Here is a 23,649-nt window from a genome sequence, read left to right as displayed (position 1 = left end):
AAAACCGTACACCAGAACCAGAAAGAGGGTTTACAGATCACAGAGAGTATAGCTCTTTGCTTTCAAACTCAGCTGCCCTGGGAGTCTAAGCAGTTTCCCACCTGCTAAGATGAATCACAGCAGCTTCAGCTGTAAACTCAGTTGTACTAGATGTTCAGCTTCTGCCCTCCTGATCCTGGGAAGGCATCAGTGAACTTTTCAAAAATGGCTAGACCTCAGTAGATGTCTTCAGTTGGTCTGCACATGATACAGTGACTATTTGATTAAAATAAGCCTTGAACCACAATGCCCACCACACTGTGAGCAAGCCACCCAACCATCCCACAAGAGCAATCTCTTCATGGTGCAAGGGAAAGATGGCACCCTGTTACGCTGAAAATAGATCATTCCCAAAGCCCAACAGAAAGAAGTCAACTTTGGTCAGGGATCTGGGTGGGCCATTACTGGTAGCTATCAGTGTTGATGGCATGATTACCTGTTTAAAGGAAGTTCAGCTGACCTTGAGATTCAAACATAATACAATAATAATAGACTCCTGCATTTTCTTTTTGAATAGACTTTAATTGACAGCCAAGTGGGAAAAAATGCAGGTTACATTTTTAGTATTACCATTAATACACTGTAAGATTGACATCCACACAGTGATGTATCTAATATCCATACACCTCCTAATTTTAGTTGACAAAGAGCACATCATATATACATATATATTTACACAGTATTTCAAGCAACAGTAAATAATAAACTCCCTCCCTTTAAAAAACAACAACAACAACAACAACACACACTCCTTTAAACAATGGATTTCCTCACAATAATATATCTTTTTTTCCCACATACTTGCAGAGTCACAGATACTTAAGTTACTTAAGAACAGTCTTCCCAGTGAAGATCCTGGACCAGCCCCTAGTTTCCTTTAAAGTCATTTTAATTTTTACAACTTGCAACCACAGAGCCAGTGTGGTCTTTACACTCTAAAGACACCCCAGATGATGAAAATGAGTTCTTCCACTCCCTTTGCATAAAAAGGAAAGTACTTCTCTGAAGATGTTCCTAATTACAACTAAAAAATAAATCAAAAACATTTTTCAAAAAAAAATCTCTGTTCTTTAAACATTATCTCTTAAGAGCACAGTGCTAATGTTAACAATGAATAACTGAACAGGAAGGCTCCTCAGGTTTCTACACAGAGGTTCTGGTTAATTCTAATCCACTATTCAGTTACTTGAAACCTATGAGCTCTGAAAGCCGCCTGGTAGAATTTCTGCCTTCCAGGATTCCAGGTTTGCAGCCTGACCTCTGGAATTCTCGGCGATATTTGCCCCCTGGTGCCTTGCTCTCTGATTTATTTCTTTCTAGGGCTGTTAGTGAAGGTTAACCACGACAAAGTTTACATTAGCAGACACATACACATGCCCTGGCCTATAAATATCCCATGATGGAAAATGGAACAATCGCTCCAATCCTGGTGAAAATGTGCAGAATGGAGAAGAGGAAGGTAGGGGGACATTATGAACAATGGCTCTTCTAACGGTGGAAAACTCAGACCCAATGGCAATGCGCTTTCAACTAACAAGTCATCTTGAGCCATTTTTTTCAGGCCTGTGAGTTAGCCAAGAGTAGGTGGAGCACAGGCTACTTCCGGCAAACCTGACAGGATGTGGTCAAACACGTGTGCTGTCTGGGGAGCTGGATGATGATCCACTATTGAGTCGTTTTGTAGGTGAGTGGGGAGGAACTTCAAATCAGATTTGGAATCGGTTTGCACACTGTCCTGCCTGGGATGCTGAACTGTCCCCCGGTCGGAGCCCTCAAAGCGCCAGCTGGAGTTTGGTCATGTTTCTCTGGTGCATGTTGTGGTGGCGGACTAATTCGTCTGACCGCGCAAACTTTTTCTGACAGCTGTGCCACCGACAGCTGAAGGGCTTTTCACCTGTGGACACAGTTGCCAGTTAGAGACTCGTGCAGCAGAGTGACGGGGCGCAGGTTCAGCTATCAAAGGCCCGAGTTAAATCACCACAAGACACCTGCCCTGGACTCCCTTGGGTCATTCCCTAAGCTAACCAACTGGCTGGCTCTCCACTGGCAGCCCGAGATTAGCAACGCCTTTTGAGGGCTTGCAAACCGGAAGCACTGTAAACATAACAAAATGGAAAATTTGGGAAATGAAAGAGAAGTCGAGTTTGTGGAAATCTAAGCAACTCATAAATTAAGAGGGTTTAGGAAACCTCTGTTCCATCTCTAAAAACACTCTGTGACCGATGCAAATGTTTCCCTGTTGCTGTCTAGGTGGGACCTGAGCTGCAAGGGTCTGAACCACTACCCTGGATACTGTTGGTTGATGGCTGCTCTGGACCACTGCCCTAGATACTATTGATTTAATGGCTGGTCAGCAATTGATCTGGGACTGAAGCTTTACCATCTCTACACAGATGATTTAAAATAAATCGTGGGTACAAGTTTGTATCCTATTTGATTCTTTTTAGTGCAAAGGATGACTCAGAACCGAGCTGTGTGGGAGGGGAGATTCTAGCTGCAGCACTGGTTCTGCCATGTGATTAAGACTGTTCCATCTCAGGAGCTCTCATTCTCACGAAAGACAATACATAGCTTGTATGTAATGCTTAACATACAGGCATCACTCATACATGTATATTCATTGCCTTGTATGTTTCTTAAAACAGCCTCATAAAGAAATGTTACCTTCACTCTACAGATGAGGTTGCATGGCTGTTGCAGATATATCCAGGCAGGATTCAAACCCAGGCATGTCTAATCCTGAAGCCTGCACTCATTCCTATATCACACCCCCACCCCCAGGGCTTGCTGAGGAAAATGGCACAGGGGCTAAGCCCTGTGCCGCCTGGAGGGTCTTCCCAGGGTATTGATAGTCCCACTGAGAAATTCCTCAGGAGATGGGGTGTTTTGAGGCCAGACTGGGTGGCTGATCAACTATGGCATCAAGTAGTTTGTTGGTGGCACAGGTTTGCAGGCAATGAGGTGTGTAGGGGACAATCTCCAGACTATGGGCTTGGGACTAAAAGACAATATATCAAAAATGCCTGAAGAAGGAGAATAAGACTGGTATCTCTCCAACACTGGGGCACAGGTGCTTTGATGATATCTTAAGGTATAACCTGTCTGCTGAGGACTGGGAACTTCCCCAGAAACTTACAACGCCATGGCCTTCTCACTGTCCATCTGCTTTTCCTGATCTGGTTCCTGCCTGCCACTCTTACCTCCTCATGGGCACTTTTCAACTCTTTCTCATATTGGTCCCCTCAGTGGCACTCAGCTTGACTGTTCTGGCTCCTTCTCCTCAATTCTCTGGCTTCTCGGGCTGGCTATCTAAACACATCCCTCTCGGGATGAGGTGGGGCAGGCACAGTCACCACTGAGATTGCTATCCAGTTGCTCTGTAGCTCTGGGCAAATCAATTAATCACTCCCCATCACAGACTCGTCTGTTAAATGAGGATTAAAAACAGCTACCCTACTCCTTCTTCCAAGGATGCTGGAAAGATGAAGAGCTACCCTTCATCTTTTGCCACATCTCTGCTTCCTAAGGAAGCACGCGTACCACAAGGGTGGTGCCATTTTCACTAAGAATCTCATCAGCTTTGTGGACAAGCACAGTGCTTCGGCAGCCTGTGGCTACACCAATGCCCATTCTCCTCTCTGTGCTACTGTAAAGGAAATCTAGCCGTGAGTTTGTACTAATCTGGCAGAAACCCAGACTCCTCGCGAGGCTCTAGGCACTTACTCTCCAGTCAGGGCTGTAAAACAAGAGCTCTCAGAAGAATAGAATGTCTTGAATTTCTGATCATGCTGTAAGATTGATTGTTCTTTCAGTAATACAGCAAACTGGGGACAATGGGGATCAACTTATCTTCCCACCTTTGTTCTGAACCCCCTGGAAATTCTCTTCCCATCTCTTTCCTACCCAGTGTTCTCCGACCCTTTCTCTGAAAAGCATTATCATTTATCATGTACAGGTAGCTAGACATTGCCTTTCTCTAAATGGATTCTCAACTCTAGAATTCCTACATGAATCTCATTACAGTTTCATTCAACAGTAGCTTTAAAAAATAATGAAAAATAAATGTGAAGAAAAGTTTACGCACTTGTTTTACCTGTATGAGTCCTGGTGTGGGTCTTCAGGTGGTCGGACCGGGAAAACTTTCGCTGACAAGTTTTACACTGGAATGGTTTCACACCTAAACGGACAGAGAAGGTCTAGCCTCGGCCCTAACAATGCGGGGCACCATGAGACACATAAGGCCGGCATTCTGGCAGCTGGAGAAGCCTGGTGTATCCATCACATCAGCCAGATCTGTGTCTACCTGGACCTCACATTTCCTTGGTCCCCAGGCCCAGCAGAAGTCACCTGATTCTGTCCAGCAACCTCCAGGTGCTGCTCCTGACTTGGGAAAAACCATTTCCTAACCTCAAACATCCAGTTCTCACCAGCAGACAAGGATTAGAGACTGAGGAGGTGGATCTCTGCAAACTGGCTCCTCTCCATTGCCCTGCTTCCTAACTGAACAGCAGCGGATCCCCAGCCTGCTGCTGTGGGATCCCCCGTGTGCTGTGGTTCTCGTGAGAAACAGGAGCTGTTTCCTCTCTTTTCTCTTTCTCTTTTGTAAAGAAAGACTTTTTTATTTATGGGGTGTGTGTGTGTGTGTGTGTGTGTGTGTGTGTGTGTGTGTGTGTGTGTGTGATGTGTGTTCAGTGCCCTTCGAGGCCAGAAGAGAGTGTCAGATCCCCTGGAGCTGTGGTTACAGACATTGCCAAATGTGGATGCTGGGAACCAAACCCGAGACCTCTTGAAGAAAAAGTGCTCTTAACTGCCGAGCCATAGTCTCCACAGCCCCTCTCCTTTTTAAAAGGCAAGTCTCCAGGTGAAGGGAAGAGAGTTGGAAAATTAAATGGACAGATAGATCGATCACCCTCTCGTCCGTGTTCAACAGAGAAGACAGTCACCAAGTCAGCCCTAACCCAAGGGGCTGTGACCGCTAGCGATGAGAAGTTAACCTACAAACCTGTGTGTCTCCTTTGGTGTCTTTTGAGCTGGTCTGAGCGAGAAAACCTTCTCTCACAGTCCTTGAAGTCACACTGGTATGGTTTCTCACCTTAGGGAAGACACACGTTGTTTCTGAGTACAATGTTGGAAACATGACCCCATCACAGGCAAACCCCTCCTAAATGCAGATGAATGGATCCCCAAATACTCAAAGCACTTTCGGGGAGCTTGTTAGGGTAGTGCTGTAGACTTCCAGGAAGATAAAAATCCCACTTACACACATGCCTATGGACACAGGGGGGAGTGGATGGGATGCTCTGGCACTTAGAATGTTGGATGTGGCACAGTTCACTCGCTGTGAAATAGAGTCAATAATCTGATAACTTCAAAGGGTTCATGAGCAGATTAGACCAGACCATCCATGTTGAAGGGGAAGACTGGTGCCTAGCGCTGAGGCCATGCTCAAAAAATACATGTATTAGCAGAGACTACTTAAAGAAGTGAAAAAAGAAAAAAGTTATGAGTCCTTGGTTGAATCTGAGATAGAATTTTGGATAGACGCGCCTTGAGGCTGGCCTTGTGAATTAAGTGTTCCATGTTTTACAGCCTGAATAGCTGGTGTTCTCTGCTGCTGACTGCTTGTTCTTGGGTCCAACATAAATGACTCCTTGGTGGTGAGACACCTCAATTAAACCAGAAGCCGAAGCATCTAGCGAGATTGTTGTCTTTTAGTCTGAGCAGGGTCAGCAGCAGGATTGTGCAACCCTGGACTCAGAAAGAAGGGCCACACCCCTGTAGCCAAAGGAAAAGTTCAGCCAGACACCGAGAAAAGAGGCCCCTGGAGTGCATCGCGCTTCTGCAAGTGTCCCCACCTCCTGGAATTCTGAGTCACTGAATTCTGGGATAGAGAGCAAGCTTCTCGGAGGTCAGCAGAGTCTGTCCTTTGACGGACAGCTCCGAGTTGCCTTTCCTGCTCAGAACCTCTGATACTTCCCTGGTTTTTCTACGTGTCTCCTGTAGCTGACCTCACCACTCCTGAGCCCTCCTCGCTCAATGCCCTTCATCTTTATGTCTCCGTTCCTACCCATCAAAGTGTTAACCACACGCCCCCCACAAATGCCACTTGCTTTGCCATGCTACCTTACGGTTTAAATAGGAAATGTCCCCCACGGGTTCATGCACTTGACCTCTTGGTCTCAAGCTCACAGTGCCGTTTTGAGAGGTGGTAGAACCTTTAGGAAGTGAAACCTAACAGGAAAAAGTGGGCGTGGCCCTTGAGGCTTCTAGCCTGCTACACTTCTGGCTCCTATGTCCTGTCTGCCTCTGCTTCTTGGTCCGGAGATGTGAACAAGCAGCCTCACGCTTCTGTCCCCAAAGGGCTAGCGATGCTCCCACCACCATACCTTCCCTGCTGTGATAAACTGTGCCCTCAAACAGTGAGCCAAATGACCATGTGTCAGGTGTTCAGCGACAGTGGTGAGAGAAAGACCTAGTACAGCCTGCTTGGAAATCTAATGGCCTTCTTTATCACAGAATTAATTCTAGAGCATCTAAGTGTGTGTTTGGACCCACCCTTCAAAGTCTATGATGACTCTGTCCATCAGTCTCGGAGCCATCTGATTGTACTATCTATTCCAGGTCTGTCTTCCCTGCTAAAGATGCTGATGGTCCCTCAGAAGTAACACTACCACTTATTCAGGCCTCGAGACACAGGGTCCTAGGCTACAGCTCCTATAGTACAATTTGATTCCATTTTCTCTTGGCTTAAGAATTGTACAGTGTGGGCATGATCATCTTCATTGTCCATACAAAGTACTTGGAGCTCAAAGGGATGTTGAGCAATTGGCTCAAGGTCTCACCAGTTGGCGGTGAATGCAACTTTCAAGCATGCATCACCTTTCTTCTATGGCATCTGCTTTCCACCACCCTGCTCTGCTTTCCGGAAGATGGCTTACTGAGCTCTTTAATAAAGGATGGGAAACCAGCATGCAAATAGCCCTGCACTTTGGCCAAGCACCCCGGCCTGACCTTTGAAAGTGCCTGCCTTCCATCCTACAAGTCCAGAATGGGAGCCCACGAACCACCATCGCTCAAGTCTGGACAGGGGACACACTTACCAGTGTGCTTCCGGCTGTGCATCTGTAAGTGGGACAGCTTAAAATATCTCTTATTGCAGCCCGGGTAAGCACACATGAAAGGACGTTTCTCACTGGTCTCAGATGCTGACCGGACAAGAGTTGGGGCCACTCCAGACACACGCCGCACATCCTGCAGGCAAAATAGAAGAGGAATGGAGGCCTTGTGCCACACGTGAACATTCATGTCAGTCCCATGGGAAACTGAGTACTGAAATATATCAAAAGAAAAAAAGGCAGGTATGGTATGAAACCAAAAGAATGTTTGCCTCCATACCCTGGATGCCTGTGGCAGACATCACTAATGGATGATAGATTAGGAAATTCTATGATGCGGTGTTCTTATGTCGTTACTGCTGATCACCAGAACTTGGATTTGAAATGAAGCCTCTTTGGGGTCCCTGACACGAACCTCTAGAGAGGAAGCATCAGTGTCTGGAAAAGTTCCTAGTCCATCTCTCACTTGTGACAGTAAGGTCTAGAATCCAGAGTCCCAGACAGTATGTATGCCCTCCCAATTGGAGACTTGACCATGTGATTATGGACTCAATAAGAAAATGGATGGGAAAGTTCTTAGTAGAGAAAGACATGAGACACTGAGTGAGGCCCAGACTGACCTGAGCTTCACATTTAAATAGATGATAAAGAAGTCTCTGGATTTGGGGCCTCTGAATCCACCAGAATGCTATAGTATAATCTGTGTATTCTTCAGCAGTGACACAGGAAAACACTGGAAGCTATCGGCCTTCTGTGTTCTTCCCATGTCCTTCCCACAACACTTACTGGTTCCTGTCACCTAGCAGGGAAGGCAAAGCTCCTTTCTTGCCCTCAGGCTCAGTGGTTCCTGGATAGCAGGATGGTTCCTCCTTGTTCAGTTACAAATGTTCCATCAGGGCCAAAGAGATAGACTGCTGACTGACCCAGGAACACATCTGTGAGGGTATAAAGACCTGGAACAACCTCTAAGCCAGAGGTTCTCAACCTTCCTAATGCTACAGCCCTTTAACACAGTTTCTCATGCTGTGGTGACCCCCAACCATAAAAATATTTCATTGCTACTTCAAAACTATAATTTTGTTACTGTTATGATTCATAATCCGATATGTTAACTCGAGGGGTCACGACCCACAGATTGAGAACCACTGCTCTTAGCTCAACAACTTCCTATCCCGTGTGTCTTCTGATCTACCCACACTCACATTCTTGTTCCTAGTTCACCTGCCTTGCCCTGAGAGGGCACTTTCTTTCTTGTAAGAAAAAGCTCTGTAATGTCATACCATAAACACTATTGGCATGTCATAGTACGCCAACCATTTGCCTTTCTCCCAGGGTTAATGGTAGTATACAAGTAAATGGTAGGCCAGTGGTTTGTTTGGCATATTCTAGAAGAAAAAGAGTAAGCAGGGAAATAACATCTACAGGGAGTGAAGTCTAAAAAGGGCCTGATAGTGGATCTGATAAACCGAGTCTGGTGGGAAGGAAGGTGAATTTAGCCTCTTTTAGCTTTCCTCATCCTATATGAAGAGTATGTAGGACTAAGACTGAACAGCAGCTGCCACTGTCAGTCTGCAGTCTGGCAAAGGATGCTGATGATGTCTGTTGCGAGACACTCGGATGAAACTCTCGGACGAAACTCTGTCCCATCTCCACATTTCTGTGGCTCGTTTATTTATCACCATAGAAAGGCTTGGGATGACAGAGCACATTGATTTCCATGAAGTGGGGCTCCTCGTCCATATTACACAGGGCCCGGCCCTCATGCAACTTATTTCCAGGGTCTTAACTTCCCTTGAAAGGATACACTAGTTATTTCTCTTGTGGCAGTCATTGAGTTGGGTTTGGAAGTCACAGATGGGAGTCCTCAGTAATTGTGTTTCGGACCACCCAAAAGAGGCTTGGGATGGGGGTGGGGTCTCCCCTGAATAACCCACATTCTCTGAGACTCTCTGCTCACCCTGGAGACCTCTCCCTCCTGTTTCTTCTAATAAACAATATTAATAATCAAACTAAAGATTGTGGAGTCCAATAAAATGTATATCACACATCTCAGCTCCCACTTACTAGCTGTGTGGTTTAGACAAGCCTCTTGTCTTCTCTCTTCGGTTTCCCCAACTACAAAATGTCTACCTCTTAAGTGCGCAGCGGGACCACATCAGAGAACAATGGCCATGTAAAGGAATCATAAACGCACATTGCTAAGTCAAAGAAGTTAGCCTGAAAATGCAACGGAGTATCCAACATTCTGAGAAAGGGGCAGTGGTTGTTGGAGAGAGAGAGAGGGACTGGAAAGAGCCATGATATACAGGTGGTAGAGTATGAGCATTTTTGAGACAGTGAACTATTCCATATAATAATAATAATTAATAATAATAATAATAATAAATGACATTATATGTGTATCAAATCCCATAGGACTACACAACAAAGCAATTCAGTTAGCAACGATACACCAACATCCATTGTAACAACTATAGCACACCAGAGGACATTACGGGAATGTGATAGCAGGAGCACATAGGAACACTATAATTTCTGTGCATGTTTTGTGTAAACCTAGAAGCTAGATAAAGTCCGTGTTTTTAAAGGCTGTGTCTAAATCTCACTTCATAGAACATGTCGAGCCATAAGTGGACATGTTCATGCTGTTATCAACACTAGGCAAGACAGTTCACCTTTGAGCACTTGACAATACAGATCAAATCTTAGAAGTCAAGGGTCCAGGTCACCAATTCAAGCACAGATGACCCACCTGCAAGCATTGTACCACCCACCGTGGAGAAGCAAAACTAATAATAAAGGAGGAAAGGATGGGATTCTGCAGGCAGTAGCTTGGTCAGCCAAGACAACATCTCTGCAGGGGTGGAGGGAGGGAGTGCCTTGCTACCTCCTCCCCATGGAAGAGGAGCATCTCTGATAGCAAACACTTGCCAGGACCAGGTGGTCATCAGCAGAGGCTGCAGGGCACGTGAGCAGAGGAAGAGGCAGGGAAGGCGGCCTTTGGCTGGACATGCTAGCACTCACCTGAATGCCTCGGAAGACGCCATGGGTGTGTATTCTGTACTGGGCACCACAGAGGATGGGTGTTGTGTGGGTCTCACTCTCATACCCTGTGCTGTGGCTGCAAACAAAAAGTTGAAGTTGGTTCAGGGCCACCTTTTGGAAATACTGTGTCTTACCTTCTTCTGTGGGGTCACTCTGGAACAGAGCTCTGTGAAAGCAGAAGCCAGTCCATCGATGTGTTAACCACCTTTCAGCCACCACTCCCGTTCCAACCAAAACTCGCCCCCAGAGGCAAATTGTCTGGGTCTGTGCTTTATTCAGACAAGCCAAGAAAAGCCACAGAGGCAGGAGCTCATCCCAGGCAAGTTGTTTACCATCTGAGCAGCAAGCTGACAGTGTGAGTATCTCAGGAATGAGCAGAATGCCTCAGGCTTCATGTGAAGTACACTGGGGTTTTGTCAGCACCTCATGACTCAGTTCTTACCAGATAGCACCAAGAAAGTGATGACATTTACAAGAAGAGATGTCACGTCCTCAGAAGGGGGTGGGGGGTGCACGTCTGTGGCTCCACTCAGTCCACTGATCAGTTTTCCAGATCAAGTTAACTGTGTGTGTGTGTGTGTGTGTGTGTGTGTGTGTGTGTGTGTGTGTGTATGTGTGTGTGTGTGTGTTCCAGTGTGTGCATTATATGTGAACATGTATTTGTAGGACCTGAATAGATATCCTGTGTCTTCCTTGGTCTCTCTCCACCTTATTTCTTTTGTGACAGGGTCTCTCACTGAACCTAGAGCTCACCAGTTCAGCTAGGCTGGCCACACAGAGATCCCCAGGGACCCCTGTCTCCACTTGCCCAGTGCTGAGATTACAAGCACACTTGGATTTTTACATGGGTTCTCGGGGGTTGACCTGAGGTCCTCATGTTTGCATACTGCCTGAGACATCTCCCCTCCCCCAGATTAACTCTGTGTGGTCATCAATGAGTGCTGGACAATTGTCCTTCATTCCAGACTGATTCACCTCCTAGGAAATGCATTGCTCTGGGGTAAGAAGGCCTGGGGGACGTGGAGCCTCAAAAAGAACAACCTGAAAAGCCAGAATGTTCTGCTCTGCAAAGACTCTCTCCTTCAGTTACAGGCCTGGAATCTTTTCTACAGTGATTTTATTTCCAATCCAGCTAGCACAAAAATTCTAGCCCACACTGCAACATATCAGAATTATATTGAGAGTCATTGTGGGGATGGCGATGAATCAGCTTTCATGCACATCTCTGTGAAAGGAGGCAGTTACTTCAAAAATACCTAGAAGTCACACACACACACACACACACACACACACACACACACACACACACACACACACAAATAGCTAAAAGGTGGCCATATTACTCAGAAATCCTAGGTGTATTCCTAAGAGAAATAAAAGCAGATGTCCAAAAAAAAGACGTTTTATATACCAGAAGTGTTCTTTATTATCAAAAGCCAGAAATTAGAATCAACTCACCTATCAACTGACAGAATAAATAATGAAGTATGTTCACACAGTGGAATGCTATTTGGCAACATAGGAGTGAAGTATTGACATGCTATAGTGAGTTTAAGAACAAAGGCACAAAGACCATATGCTGCAGAATTCTACATACACAGCATGCTCAGAGTAAGCCAATCACTAGAACGTAGCTTAGTGCTTGGTTGCCTGGGATAAACTGAGTTGGGGAAAACATGGGAGTGATTACTGAAAGTGTCCTACCTACAAAGGAATGGGCACAGAAGTCTGGAACTTTATTAGAACTGTTGCATTGTATGCTCTAAGTGTGGGAACTATATGGCACGTAAAATCAATAAAGCTATTTGGAAATGTTTCATAGCAAGCTGAGCATGGCAGTGCACACCTATAATCCCAGCACTTGGGAGATGGAGACAGAAGGATCAGGGTTTTAGGCTAGCCTAGGCTACACGAGACCTTCTCTCAAACAAACAAATACACAAAGTGATAACCATAATAAATTCTGTAGTAGCATCGTTAAAGGTCTCCAAGTAAAATTAACTGACTGTCAGGCTGAGACCCTGCCCCTCTGCCTCCACTACTCCAGCGTCTTGGATCCCAGGGTATAGACAGGTGGCCTAGTCCATCAGCCCACTCCGTCTGATGGACTTGGGGAAGGCCTAGGGCTGACTCACCCCTAACTCCCCAGGGGAAAGAATTCCTGGAAGAGAGAAGTGTTTGCCAGGAAAGCTGTAGTGTCCACAGAGCCCAGGGCCACAGCAGCTGTGGGGTTTCACACTGAGTTCTGGCTCAGGCATTTTAGAAAGAAGGGTCTGTCTTCTTTGGACAGTTTGGGGAGGGAGGTGACTATTCTGTTCCCCTAGCCCACTACACCATGTCTGTATATCCCGAGTCAAGTGGACAGGGAGCCTCAGAGAGCTAAACCAGGGTCAAACATGCAAAAATTGGGGCATCTCAACTTTTTTTCTCAAACAGAATCTGCCTTTCTGACCCTCAGAATGTGCTCAGTAGGGAAGTGGGAACTGTTCCAAACACTAGGAGAGAAGCGGGGGGGGGGGGGGGGGGGGGGGGGGGGGGGGGTGACATAGTCTACAGTAGCACAAGAGGAGAGGGCCAGAATGGGCAACAGGACACTGCCTCAACAGTCTGGAGATGCTTGTTTTACTCAGCTCCACCATGGACGGGGAGCCAAATTGTGACTTGCACATTTTCTTTCATAATTCATTTAACTTTATTTTATGCGCATTGGTGTGAAGGTGTCAGATCCCCTGGAACTAGAGTTACAGACAGTTTTGAGCTGCCAGATAGGTGCTGGGAATTGAACCCAAGTCCTCTGGAAGAGCAGCCAGCGCTCTTAACAACTGAGCCATCTCTCCAGCCCCTACTTGGACATTTTCTTGAGCTGAGAGACATATATGTAGGAATCTGAATTACTCTTGAGCTCTGTTACAGGGTGAGGAGAATTAACAATCCGCACCAACAGCTCTTCTCTGGGTATTAGCTGATTTCATCAAAGGTAGAAACCGGGAGCATGAAGAACAGATTTTCATGAGGATACTTGTCCAGTGACAGAAAGTGTCAGTCACTCAAGGGAACAACTTTGAGCACTGGTCCTCAGCACCTCATGCAAGCCAGTGAACAAAAGAAGTCACTAGAAACAAGACCACACCTGCCCCTACTGCTCAGTTCTTCTACCAAGTCTGTAACTAAGAAAAACACTTGGTCCCTGCCTACTTATGGATGAACACTCATACCATCCCACATGGTAGAAATCCTGTTAAGTCAGCTTGCTTTCCAGTGTGGTTTTCCTAGAACATCAGGTTCAATACATGGGCATTTAGCTAGAGTGTTTGTGTGTGCATTCTCTCTCCCTCCATCTTCCTCTCCCTCTCCCTCTCCCTCCACCTTCCTCTCCCTCTCCTTCTCTATCTCCCTCTCCTTTCTCTCTCAACAAGGAAAGGAAAACCAGCTGGCTGTCTTGAACCATAGATCAAAAGAGGTAGAAAGCACCTAGGAAGGTCATCTGCTTCTTCCCACTCAACGGAGGAATCTCTTCTAGTTCATGCCCGTGACTGGTGACCATTTCATGATGACCATTTCATTTGGGGTCAGTTGGCTGAAACCTCCCTTTTTGCTGCCTTCTGGTGAACCATAGAGTATGTGTTATTATGTCACAGCCATTTCTGTGTATCTCCTCTGTTCAATACTAAACTTGACCTTGAGTATAGAGTCTACTCTCCTTTTTGCATGTTGTACCCTTAAAAATTATAGTATAAATATATAATTATTGTACCCTCAATAAATATAGTACCCTTAATAATAATAATAATTACAGAGCCCATAAACATTCCCAGTATGGTCTGAGTCTAAACCCTCTTCCACATGCTAATTTTTCAGTTCTTGGAAGATAGCTTCCAAGCTACAGAGTTGTGTCAACCATAACGAGGTGAAATGGAGTCTAAAGACTTTAGAATCCGGACTATAACATGAATGCAAGAGGCTAAAGATGCAGGCCTCATCCGAAGGGATTCCATCCAAATCACTCAAAATCAGTTCTTTAGTCAAGCATCTATCACTGTGGCTGTGGTCCACAGTCTGCCAGTGCTCAGGCCTTGGGCTTGGGTTGCTCAGCTTAGTGTGAACATGAGACTGCTTCTGGCATGACTAAGAATAAATAGTTCCATTGCACTCCAACCACAGTGCTCTTTCTCAGTCTAATAAAATCTCCAACTCTCCCAAATTCCATCCCTAACACCCATGAACTGAGGAAGATATCCACGGCTGAACTTAAAGATATCATTGTTTTAGGTAGGAATCTATGTTTTAGATTCTATCTGACTTGTCTCAATGAGTCATTCCCAACTGCTGAAATCCTTCAGACTCTGGATTTGGCTTCCAGAACATTTGTTTTCCATCCCCATCTCATATCATCTCTACATCTGAAAAGCACCTTCCCAGGGCTGAGGTAAGAGCTCAGTCAGCTAAGCATGTGCCACGCAAGCATGAGAAACCGAGTTCAATTCCCAGAAGCCATGTAAAAATCTAGGCACGGTGATGTGTGCTTGTAAGACCAGCCTGGGAGGTAAAGACAGATGGACCACTGGAGCTCACTGGCCAGTCAGTCCAGCCTAATCAGCAAACTCCAAGCCCATGAAGAGACCCTGCCTCAAAAAGCAAAGTAGATGATTCTCCAGGAACAGCCCTGATGTCCTCTGGTCTCCATGAGCACACACATGCACTCCAAATGCATATTCATAGACACATAGGCATGCAAGAGGTGCCCTTACTAGATGCTGATGCATATTATATGTTATATAATATATGAAAAATATTTCTCAGGGATGCTGAGGTGATGGGATTCTAGAAGATCTCTCTGTGGTACAATTTGAAAGAAGCTATAATAGAAAAATAATACACATGTAGATGGGGTCCAGTCTGTCAGGGCAGAAGTTACCCTGAGACAGAAAGGCTCATAAAGTTGATGGTGGCCCGTGTAGCCAAAGAGTGCCAAAACCCACCTGCTGGCTTAGATGAGGCCAGGCTTTATACCAGGACAAGTCTCCTTGCCACAGCCCATGACTCTGCTGTGGATGAACCAAACGAAATCAGAGTGAGAGTAGAACTCACAGAGGCCCAGAGCTACAACGCCTGCCAAGAATGACAAGGAGTGCCGCGGCCGCGATGAAGATTTCCCTGGAGGAAGGATGCACATCCAAAACAACCCAGAGACAGAAGGTGTCGTCTGCAGAGCAGAGGCTAGAAAGTGGGTTCTAGAGCAGAGGATGGACCCCAGCATGACAAATAACCAAGGGCTCCTTCTTCAGGGAAGAAAAGAATGCAATAGCTTCCCTACCATCCAGTCCAGATAACCAGGGGGAATAGGGAAAGTGAGATGTATGCACAGCAAAAGAGATGAACCAAGCATGAGTAAGCCTGGCCTTCCTTAAGTTAAGAACCTGTTGCTTTAGAAAACAGTGTTCCTGTTTTTGCTACCTCTTAATCTACCTCTTTAAAAATAAGATACTTGACTCAACCGAGTGATGAGGGGGCGGGGAGTCTGATGACTTTACGGCTAATATCACCAGGGAGGCCATGAGGATTCCAGTAAGGTGTGATAGGCATCTTTAGGCCTGGTGGAAAGAAGCAGGTGGGCTTGGTACAGGCAGGTGAAGGTGGGAAAGGGGAAACTTGGGTAATGTCATTACTTTTCCCAACCCGAAAGAGTTTACGCTATTCTAGAAGTCACTCACTAGGTTGACAAAGACACTTTAGACCATCTTTGGTATTCTTGTCCAACCAACAATAAATCATCTATGAAGCATTTAGCCCCTCTCTATCATGCCCACAGAAGTTCTAAAAGAACTATCAAAGTATCTCTTTGTAATACAGATTCACCATATCGACTACCTTCAACTCTCAGAATAACAATCCTACCACAATAAGGAATGGACTTGGGCTTGTGTCTTGTACATGACTGAGCAACTTTGATTCTTACTGGTCTGTTTTTCTTCCTCAAATTCTCTGAAAGATCCAGCTTAATAACTCTCCCTCCTGCTCCAGCGTTTTCAGAATGCAATGGCTTTTTTCCTACTGGAAATTCAAGGTACTTACCTATCTCAACTCTTCCATCACCTCTCTTATGCTCTGAATTTACAGGGAGTATTGGACAAGTGGACAATTGTTTGATGACAAAATGTAAGCTTGGTTCTTTTTTGCTTAAAGCAGAACCACAAACTCAAATACCCCTGATGGGTCCAAGTAAATTAGTAGAAGTAAATTATGAAAACCCTGAGGAACCAATGGCACCCCAACAGAGAGCAACCCCAGCCATGTTACCTATATGTCACATCTCTGTGGCCCACCACTGTCCCCATGAACCTAATGCTGGCATCTCTTCCCATTCTTGAAGGACTTCTCCAAGATTTCATGAATTTTGCCTTCTTACAAATAACTTCACTTTAAAAACCTATATCTGACCTAAGAGCTACCAATTTGCATCCCCTGTTCCCAAGGCTGAGCAGTGAAGCATGAACTATCAACCAAAAAATTTCCATCTTGAGTCTGTTGCATTCTCCCGCATGTCAATTAAATAGGAGTGGAGACATGCTTGATGCTTTGGAAACTGGGTTCCAGTCTCTTCCAATCCCTGAAAACTTGAAAGAATGCTCATTCTCTCTCCCCTCTCTCTCTCCTCTCTCTCTCTCTCTCTCTCTCTCTCTCTCTCTCTCTCTCTCTCTCTCTCTCTCTCTCTCTCTCTCTCTCTCTCTCTCTCTCTCTCTCTCTCTCTCTCTCTCTCTCTCTCTCTCTCTCTCTCTCTCTGTCTCTCTGTGCCTGTGTGTGTGTGTGTGTGTGTGTGTGTGTGTGTGTGTGTGTGTATGAATTAATGTATATGCACCATATACATGACTGGTGCCTATGAAGGTAAAAAGAGCATGGGACAGATCCCATGGAACTGGAGTTACAGATGTCTTCAAGGAATGTGTGGGTGCTGAGAACCAAACTCAAGTCCTCTTCGAGAACAACAAATGCTCTTAATTACCAAGGCATCTCTCCAGCCTCCAAGGATGCTGTACTTCCACAGTAGGAATGACCATTGCTGTTCTGGAAGAATCTAGTTTTTATGGGTAGGTGTCAGCTCTTAGCTTTACTAGCCCATTAAAAAGTAGGTGTAAACACTGAAATTAAAGGCAGGAAACCTTTCCTGCCATACCACCAGTTCAAGAACATTAGCTTCTCATGTCTGCTGTAATAAAGTAAAATAAATGGGAGTAGCTTAAATCAAAGCAAATTTATCCTCTCACAGTCCTGCACAACATGAGGGTGAAGCAGGAGGATTGCTGCAACTTCCAAGCCAGACTGTGCTACACAGTGAGTACAAGGCCAGCTGGGATAGAGAGTGAAACCTTGTCTCAAAAAAAGGAGGTTCAAAATCAACCTAAGCCCCAAGATACTGGGTGGGCCTCTTTCTTCCAATGACTCTGAAAGGACAGTTTCTTCCCTTGTCTTTTTCTGTTTCTGGTACTTGCTCATATGTGTCTGTCCATTTTTTCACACTGTACCATATCTCTGCCTCCTACTAGTCTTCTTGAGTCAAGTTTCCCACTGCCTCCCTCTTACAAGGACACTTGTGCCTACATGTAGACAACCGAACCCACCCAGACAATCCAGGATCAATCCACCATTGCCACCTCAACCCCTTAGCTGAATCGCTATGCCTGTTGCCACATAAATTGACATGAACAGCTTCAGAAATTAGAATCTGGGTATCTCTAGGTATTTCGTCTATCACACAGAGGGAACTAGTGTGTTCCAGCTCTTGGAGATCCAGCTGAAAAAGCTAAATTAATCTGGATTCTACATCTCCAGATTCCTCTGAGAACACATTGTTCTTGAATCTGAAAGTCCCAGGCCCACTTATAACACATTTTTCCCCCTTTGGCTAGTGAATCATCTCATTGTTTCTGCATCCAAGATTCCTCATTTGCAGTATGAAGCTAATAACCTATTTTTCAGTTTCATTTGAAGATTAAAGATGTGAACTATTCAGAGAGCAAAAGTTAAATATCACCGAGTAACTATATCCCAGCAATATTCAGGAGGTCTGTTTGTCAACACTCAGTGACCCACATCCATAAAAAAATTTACTCCATGTTTCATATGCATCTGGTGATGTATATTGATAAAATTTATATTTTTGATCTTGAGTACAATCCTAGAAACCATTAAAGATGCGCCCATCACCTTAGTCCAATGACTTAGTCTCCCTGGCCCCTGCTCCTTGTAAAGTGAAAATAACAACGCTAGCCCTATATGACTGCTGAAAACCCAAATCAGGTCAGGTAAGCATTATGCAATACTTGGAACAGGACAAACATTAAATAAATGTTCACTGTTGCTTTCATAGTTACCATTATCATTTCACTACAAAATATTCTGAGGTTTAAGGAGAAGTTGAGTTGTATGTCCAAAGTCAGAGGAGGGGAAAAGGCAGAGCTGAGGTCTGAGTCAGCCCAGTGTCTCTCTTCTCCCTGTACAGCTAGCAGGACAATGTTTGTGGTACAACTCCATCTTCTATCATCATGACCCTTGAATGACCTCCAGCTCTTTCCTCCATGGTTTGAATCAAATCAGGCTTGTTGGTGTTTTACAGTGTAACCAGGGTAAAGGGAAGGAAAAAGGGAATGGGTGTGACAAGTAGTTGAGCACACTGCAGCTTCTACTGTGAGCCTGTATTTAGCTGGGTATAAAAATAAGCCCAATAGCGATAGAAAGGTAGATCGGCCAGTGAAATGCTTGCTGCAGAAGCATGAGGATCTGAATTAGATCACCAGCACCAATTCAAAAAAATAAATAAATAAAAGTGTAAAGTCAGCATGACAAAGTGTACCTGTAATCCCAGCCTTTAGGGAGGCAGAGACAGGAGGATTCCTGGGACTCACTGGCCAGCCAGCCTAGCTAAATCAGGGAGCTCCAGGTTCAGTGAGAAAGCCTGTCTCAAAAGGTAAAAGGGTAGTGAATGAGGAAGAAGCATGATGTTGGATTCTGACCTACAGAGAGAGAGAGAGAGAGAGAGAGAGAGAGAGAGAGAGAGAGAGAGAGAGAGAGAGAAATGCTAATTGATGAAAATGTCCTGCTTACAGGTGACTGAGCAGTCTAAACTGCACAATTCTTACCAAAAACAACCTTTCCCCCTCCATTCCCTCCATCTAACCACACAGAAGCAGTTAGCAGCAGAGCACATGTCTCGTGCCTTCATCCCCCACAGCAGCTTTCACAGGCATCAAATGTGCTCTGAGACAGTCTGCTTTTCCTACCCAGCTTTGGAGTGCATCAGCTGGCTTCCTTAGAAAGCAGGCAGAAAGAGGAAAGTGTCCTTCACAGAACACAAATTATAAACCCTCTTCCTTCTAAAAATGTGTGCACTGAGCTCTGGCTCAGGAAAGAGACAGAACATTTGAAGAGAAGCTTCTTTAGAAATGATTAATTCTGATATTCTACAGGCACAGGAAGATTAATAAGAAGGAACTGAGGTTTTACAGACGAAGAAAACCAGAGCTTCCCTGAAATCCCTTATCAACAGAAGAAGTTTAAAAAAAATAGAGAAAGAAAAAAAAAGAGGAGCTTTTTTAAGACATTAGCATTTAATCGGAATATTAAAAAAAAAAAAAGCATTTTGGCCTGTGATTTTTCTCCCCCACCTCTAGTTATTGACCAGGTGTGCAAGACCCTACACTTACACGCCATCATCACCTTTGCCTTCTCACCTCTACAGAGCTCATCAGGGAAGTGTGCAGACAACCTGTAGCTCTTATGTATCAGAACATGGAATTTACCCAGAAGGTTCTCTGCACTCCCATCCTCAACACCCAGAGCTTAACCATGAGATGTGCAAATAAGTGCCTGTCTCTTTTTGGTGTTGACAATTAACTTGGCTGCAAACCTTGCCTCCATGTCTAGTGGGCAATTTCTCAGGAAAAAAAACAAAACAGTGAAGGAGCCACATTAAGAAACTGGACTGCCTTGAAGCTTAAACAGAGAGCTGAGTCAGAGTTCTGCATCACTTACCAAATTATCCTTGCCTGAAGACAAAGGGGCCCACAGCTAGCCAAGCCTCTAGATCTCATTATCTGATTATGGAAATACAGGGCTTCAAGGTCTGAAGTTGCAAGTCTGATGGAGGCAGAAGCCAGCAGAACAGCCACCAGGCACCTGGCCTTCTATCTCCCACATCAGCAGGGACAAAGACTTCAAGAGAGGACAGTCAAAATAAAACAACACAAGCCTCCTAAGGGGTGCTCACCACAGAGCAGGATGAACCACAGGCAGCCCAAACTGATCAGCCCTAGAACACTTCAGGCCAGAGGACCCAGGAACCAACCCTGGGAAGTCCTGGTAGTCACCACTGAACGATTAAGGCTAGAGCAACACTGAATGAAAAGCCAGCTTCCTTGTAGCCAGAGGAACTTCAAAACCCACTTTCATGAATGCAGACAAGATCTTACGGGGGAAATGAGGAGCTGCCTGATTATCCACTTTCAGAGCTGGTGACAACCTGGCACAGAAGCTTCTAGATCAATGTGAGTACTACTTCATTCTGCCTGACTGTGGTCACCTGAATGCGAGGTAAGTAGAATCCACAGTACTGCACAGGTGTTACAGCAAAGGCACCTAATCACTCTCATCTCCCTGTAAAATTTAATTCAGTTTTTCTAGTGGTTATGACACCTTGATTAATATGCTGGACACACTGGTCAGAACACAGAGAACACCAACGGTAGTATACACCCTACCCCGGCTGATACATCTGTAACACAACCCCTATGCCCAAAGCTCAAGGAACAGCTCAGAAGAAGGGGCAGAAAGATTGTAAGAGCCAGAGGACCAAGATGTCTGTTGTGAGACAGTGTCTTTTATTATGGTAAGGAAGCTGTATGCATGAACTCTCAGTGATATGATCTCGTAGACAAGAACACCAATTGACTCATCAAAGTGGATGGGGGAAAATTCACAAGGCCTCACCCCGGGATGAAAAGCTGCAGGTTATTAGTGACTGCTGAGAGGGAGAATCAGTCTTCTCCAGGAACAAGCCCCCGATAGATGATTCGATCCCAAGCAGTCAGCTGTAAATACATATACCTATGAACACATGAGCAACATTAAGTGAACTCAGCAGTTTGCATGTATATATGTATATATAAGAAAAAAATAAAGACTAAGAGGCCATGAATTTGAATAAGAGTGTATGAAAGGACATGGGTGAATTTGGATGGAGGAAAGGGTAGGGGAAGTATGTAAATACAGTACACATGTAGAAATTTTTTTCTAAAAAAAGGATTGTTCTGTGCTGTGCATATAAAAGGTAGGCTGGAGAGATGGGCCTGCTTTTACTAGACAGCACAGAACATAAAAATCTAAAATAAAACAACCAAGCTAGTCCAACTGAATTTGCACACACACATACACACACACACACACACACACACACACACACACACACACACACCCCCTACCTATCATCTGATAAGCACAAATTTTCTTCAAAAATAGCCTTAGGACAAATGAATGCAACTAGAAAATACCATCCTAAGTGAAGTAACCCAGACTCAGAAGGACAAACATGGTATGTACTCACTCATAAGTAAATACTAGATGTAAAACAAAGGATAACCAGACTACAACCCACAGCTCCAGAGAAGCTAGCTAACAAGGAGGACCCTAAGAAGGATGTTTGGATTGCCCTGGGAAGGGGAAATAGATGAGATCTCCATGAGTAGACTGGAGGCAAGGCGGGGGCAATAAAGGGTAGGGGGTGGGGGATGAGAACATAAGGGAACTGGATGGTTGAGCTGGGACAGGCATGGAGTGGGAAAGCAATGAAAGAGATACCATGATAAAGGGAGACATCATGGGGATAGGTAGAAACCTGGTGCGAGGGAAGTTCCCAGGAATCCACAAGGATGATCCCAGCTTAGACTACTAGCAATAGTGGAGAGGGTTCCTGAATTGGTTTACCTCAGTAATCAGATTGGTGAATATCCTGTCATCATAGAGCCTTTCTCCAGTAACTAATGGAAGCAGATGCAGAGATCCACTGCCAAACACCAGGCTGAGTCCCAGGAATCCAGTTAAAGAAAGGGAAAAGGGATTCTATGAGAAAGGGGCATCAAGATCATGATGTGGAAACCTACAGAGACAACCAAACCAAACTCATGAAATTTAGACCAACAGCTGTGGAGCCTGCATAGGACTGGACTAGGCCCTCTACATAAGTGAGACAGTTGTGTAGCTTGATCTGCTTAAGGAGTCCCCTGGCAGTAGGATCAGGATCCATCCCTGGTGCATGAGCTGGCTTTATGGAGCCCATTTTCTATGGTGGGACACCTTGCACAGCCTTGATGCATGGGGAGGGGCTTGGACCTGCCTCAACTGAATGTACCAGGCTCTGCTGACTCCCCGTGGGAGGCCTTACCTTTGCAGAGGAGGAAACTGGAGGGGGTTTGAAGGGGAAAACTGGGGGTGGGGCAGGAGGAGAGAAGAGAGGGGAATCTGTGATTGGCACGTAAATTGAATAAAAAATTTCTTAATAAAAAATAGCCTTAGGAAAGAATCGGCTATTGTTTTAACTTGGAAAGTGTTGATTCATTTCAATTTAGAGATTAAAGAGAGATGATAGTTTTTGTTTTTTTGCTTTTCAAGAAAATAATGTGTTAATCAATTTGTTTGTTTGCTTGTTTATGTATATGCATGCACATGGGAATGACAAGACCCAAGTATGGAGGTCAGAAGAAAACTGATGAAAGTCGGGTCTCTCTTTCCACCACTTGAGTCCTGGGGATTGAACTTGGGTCCTTGGGCTTGGCAGCAAGCACCTTTACCTACTGAGCCATCTTGCCAGACAATTTAATACTATGTTAAAAACTTCTAATAAAGGTTTATTTATGTATGTATTTTGTGTGCATGGGTGTTCTACTTGCATGTATGCCTGTATGACAGAAGAGGGCTCAGAGACATTTACTACTTTCAAAAATTAGGTTGATTTATTGAATGTTTCACCTACATATGTGACTATGTACCACGTGTGTACCTGGCTCAGAAGAGGGGGCTAGATGCCATGGAACTGGCAGTATAGATGGTTGTGACCCACCATGTAGGCACTGGAAATCAAACCCAGGTCCTCTGCAAGAGCAGCAGGCCCCAGCTGTTGAGCCATCTCTAGCCCCTCATTTAATATTTCTTCATTATTTCTTTTTGAATTATAATATAATCACATCATTCTCTCCTTCCCTTTCCTCCTGCCAAACCCTCCCACAGACCCCTCCTTGCTCTCTTTCAAATTCATAGCCTCTTTTTTCATTAACTTTTGTTATATACATATATGTTTAAGTATATAGGTATATATTCCTAAATACATAAATACACTCTGCTCCGTCTGTATCATATTACTTGTATGTATGTTTTCAGGGCCGACCATTTGGTATTGGATAAACGT

The 23,649-nt window shown here is 44.9% G+C and overlaps 1 protein-coding gene across 2 annotated transcripts in view; it reads right to left on the bottom strand.

Moving 5' to 3' along the window:
- Positions 1–1,261: 1,261 nt before the first annotated feature.
- The window catches only part of Wt1 (WT1 transcription factor), a 43,087-nt gene continuing 20,699 nt past the window's right edge, over positions 1,262–23,649 (bottom strand). Inside the window, exons 6-10 of one of the 2 annotated variants that reach the window (XM_052725070.1) lie at positions 10,179–10,275; positions 7,140–7,290; positions 5,042–5,131; positions 4,133–4,216; positions 1,262–1,933 (exon numbers count right to left, since the gene is read on the bottom strand). In XM_052725070.1, the coding sequence (XP_052581030.1) occupies positions 1,812–1,933; positions 4,133–4,216; positions 5,042–5,131; positions 7,140–7,290; positions 10,179–10,275 (544 nt within the window). In that variant the 3' untranslated portion in view covers positions 1,262–1,811. Of the gene's footprint in view, positions 1,934–4,123; positions 4,217–5,041; positions 5,132–7,139; positions 7,291–10,178; positions 10,276–23,649 lie in introns of both variants that reach the window. The other variant, XM_052725071.1, reaches the window with a different exon arrangement.

Source organism: Peromyscus californicus, unplaced genomic scaffold, assembly GCF_007827085.1.
Source record: "Peromyscus californicus insignis strain IS unplaced genomic scaffold, ASM782708v3 Scaffold_7__1_contigs__length_154581171, whole genome shotgun sequence".
Lineage (NCBI taxonomy): Eukaryota > Metazoa > Chordata > Mammalia > Rodentia > Cricetidae > Peromyscus > Peromyscus californicus.
This window is presented reverse-complemented; position numbering and strand designations above follow the sequence as displayed.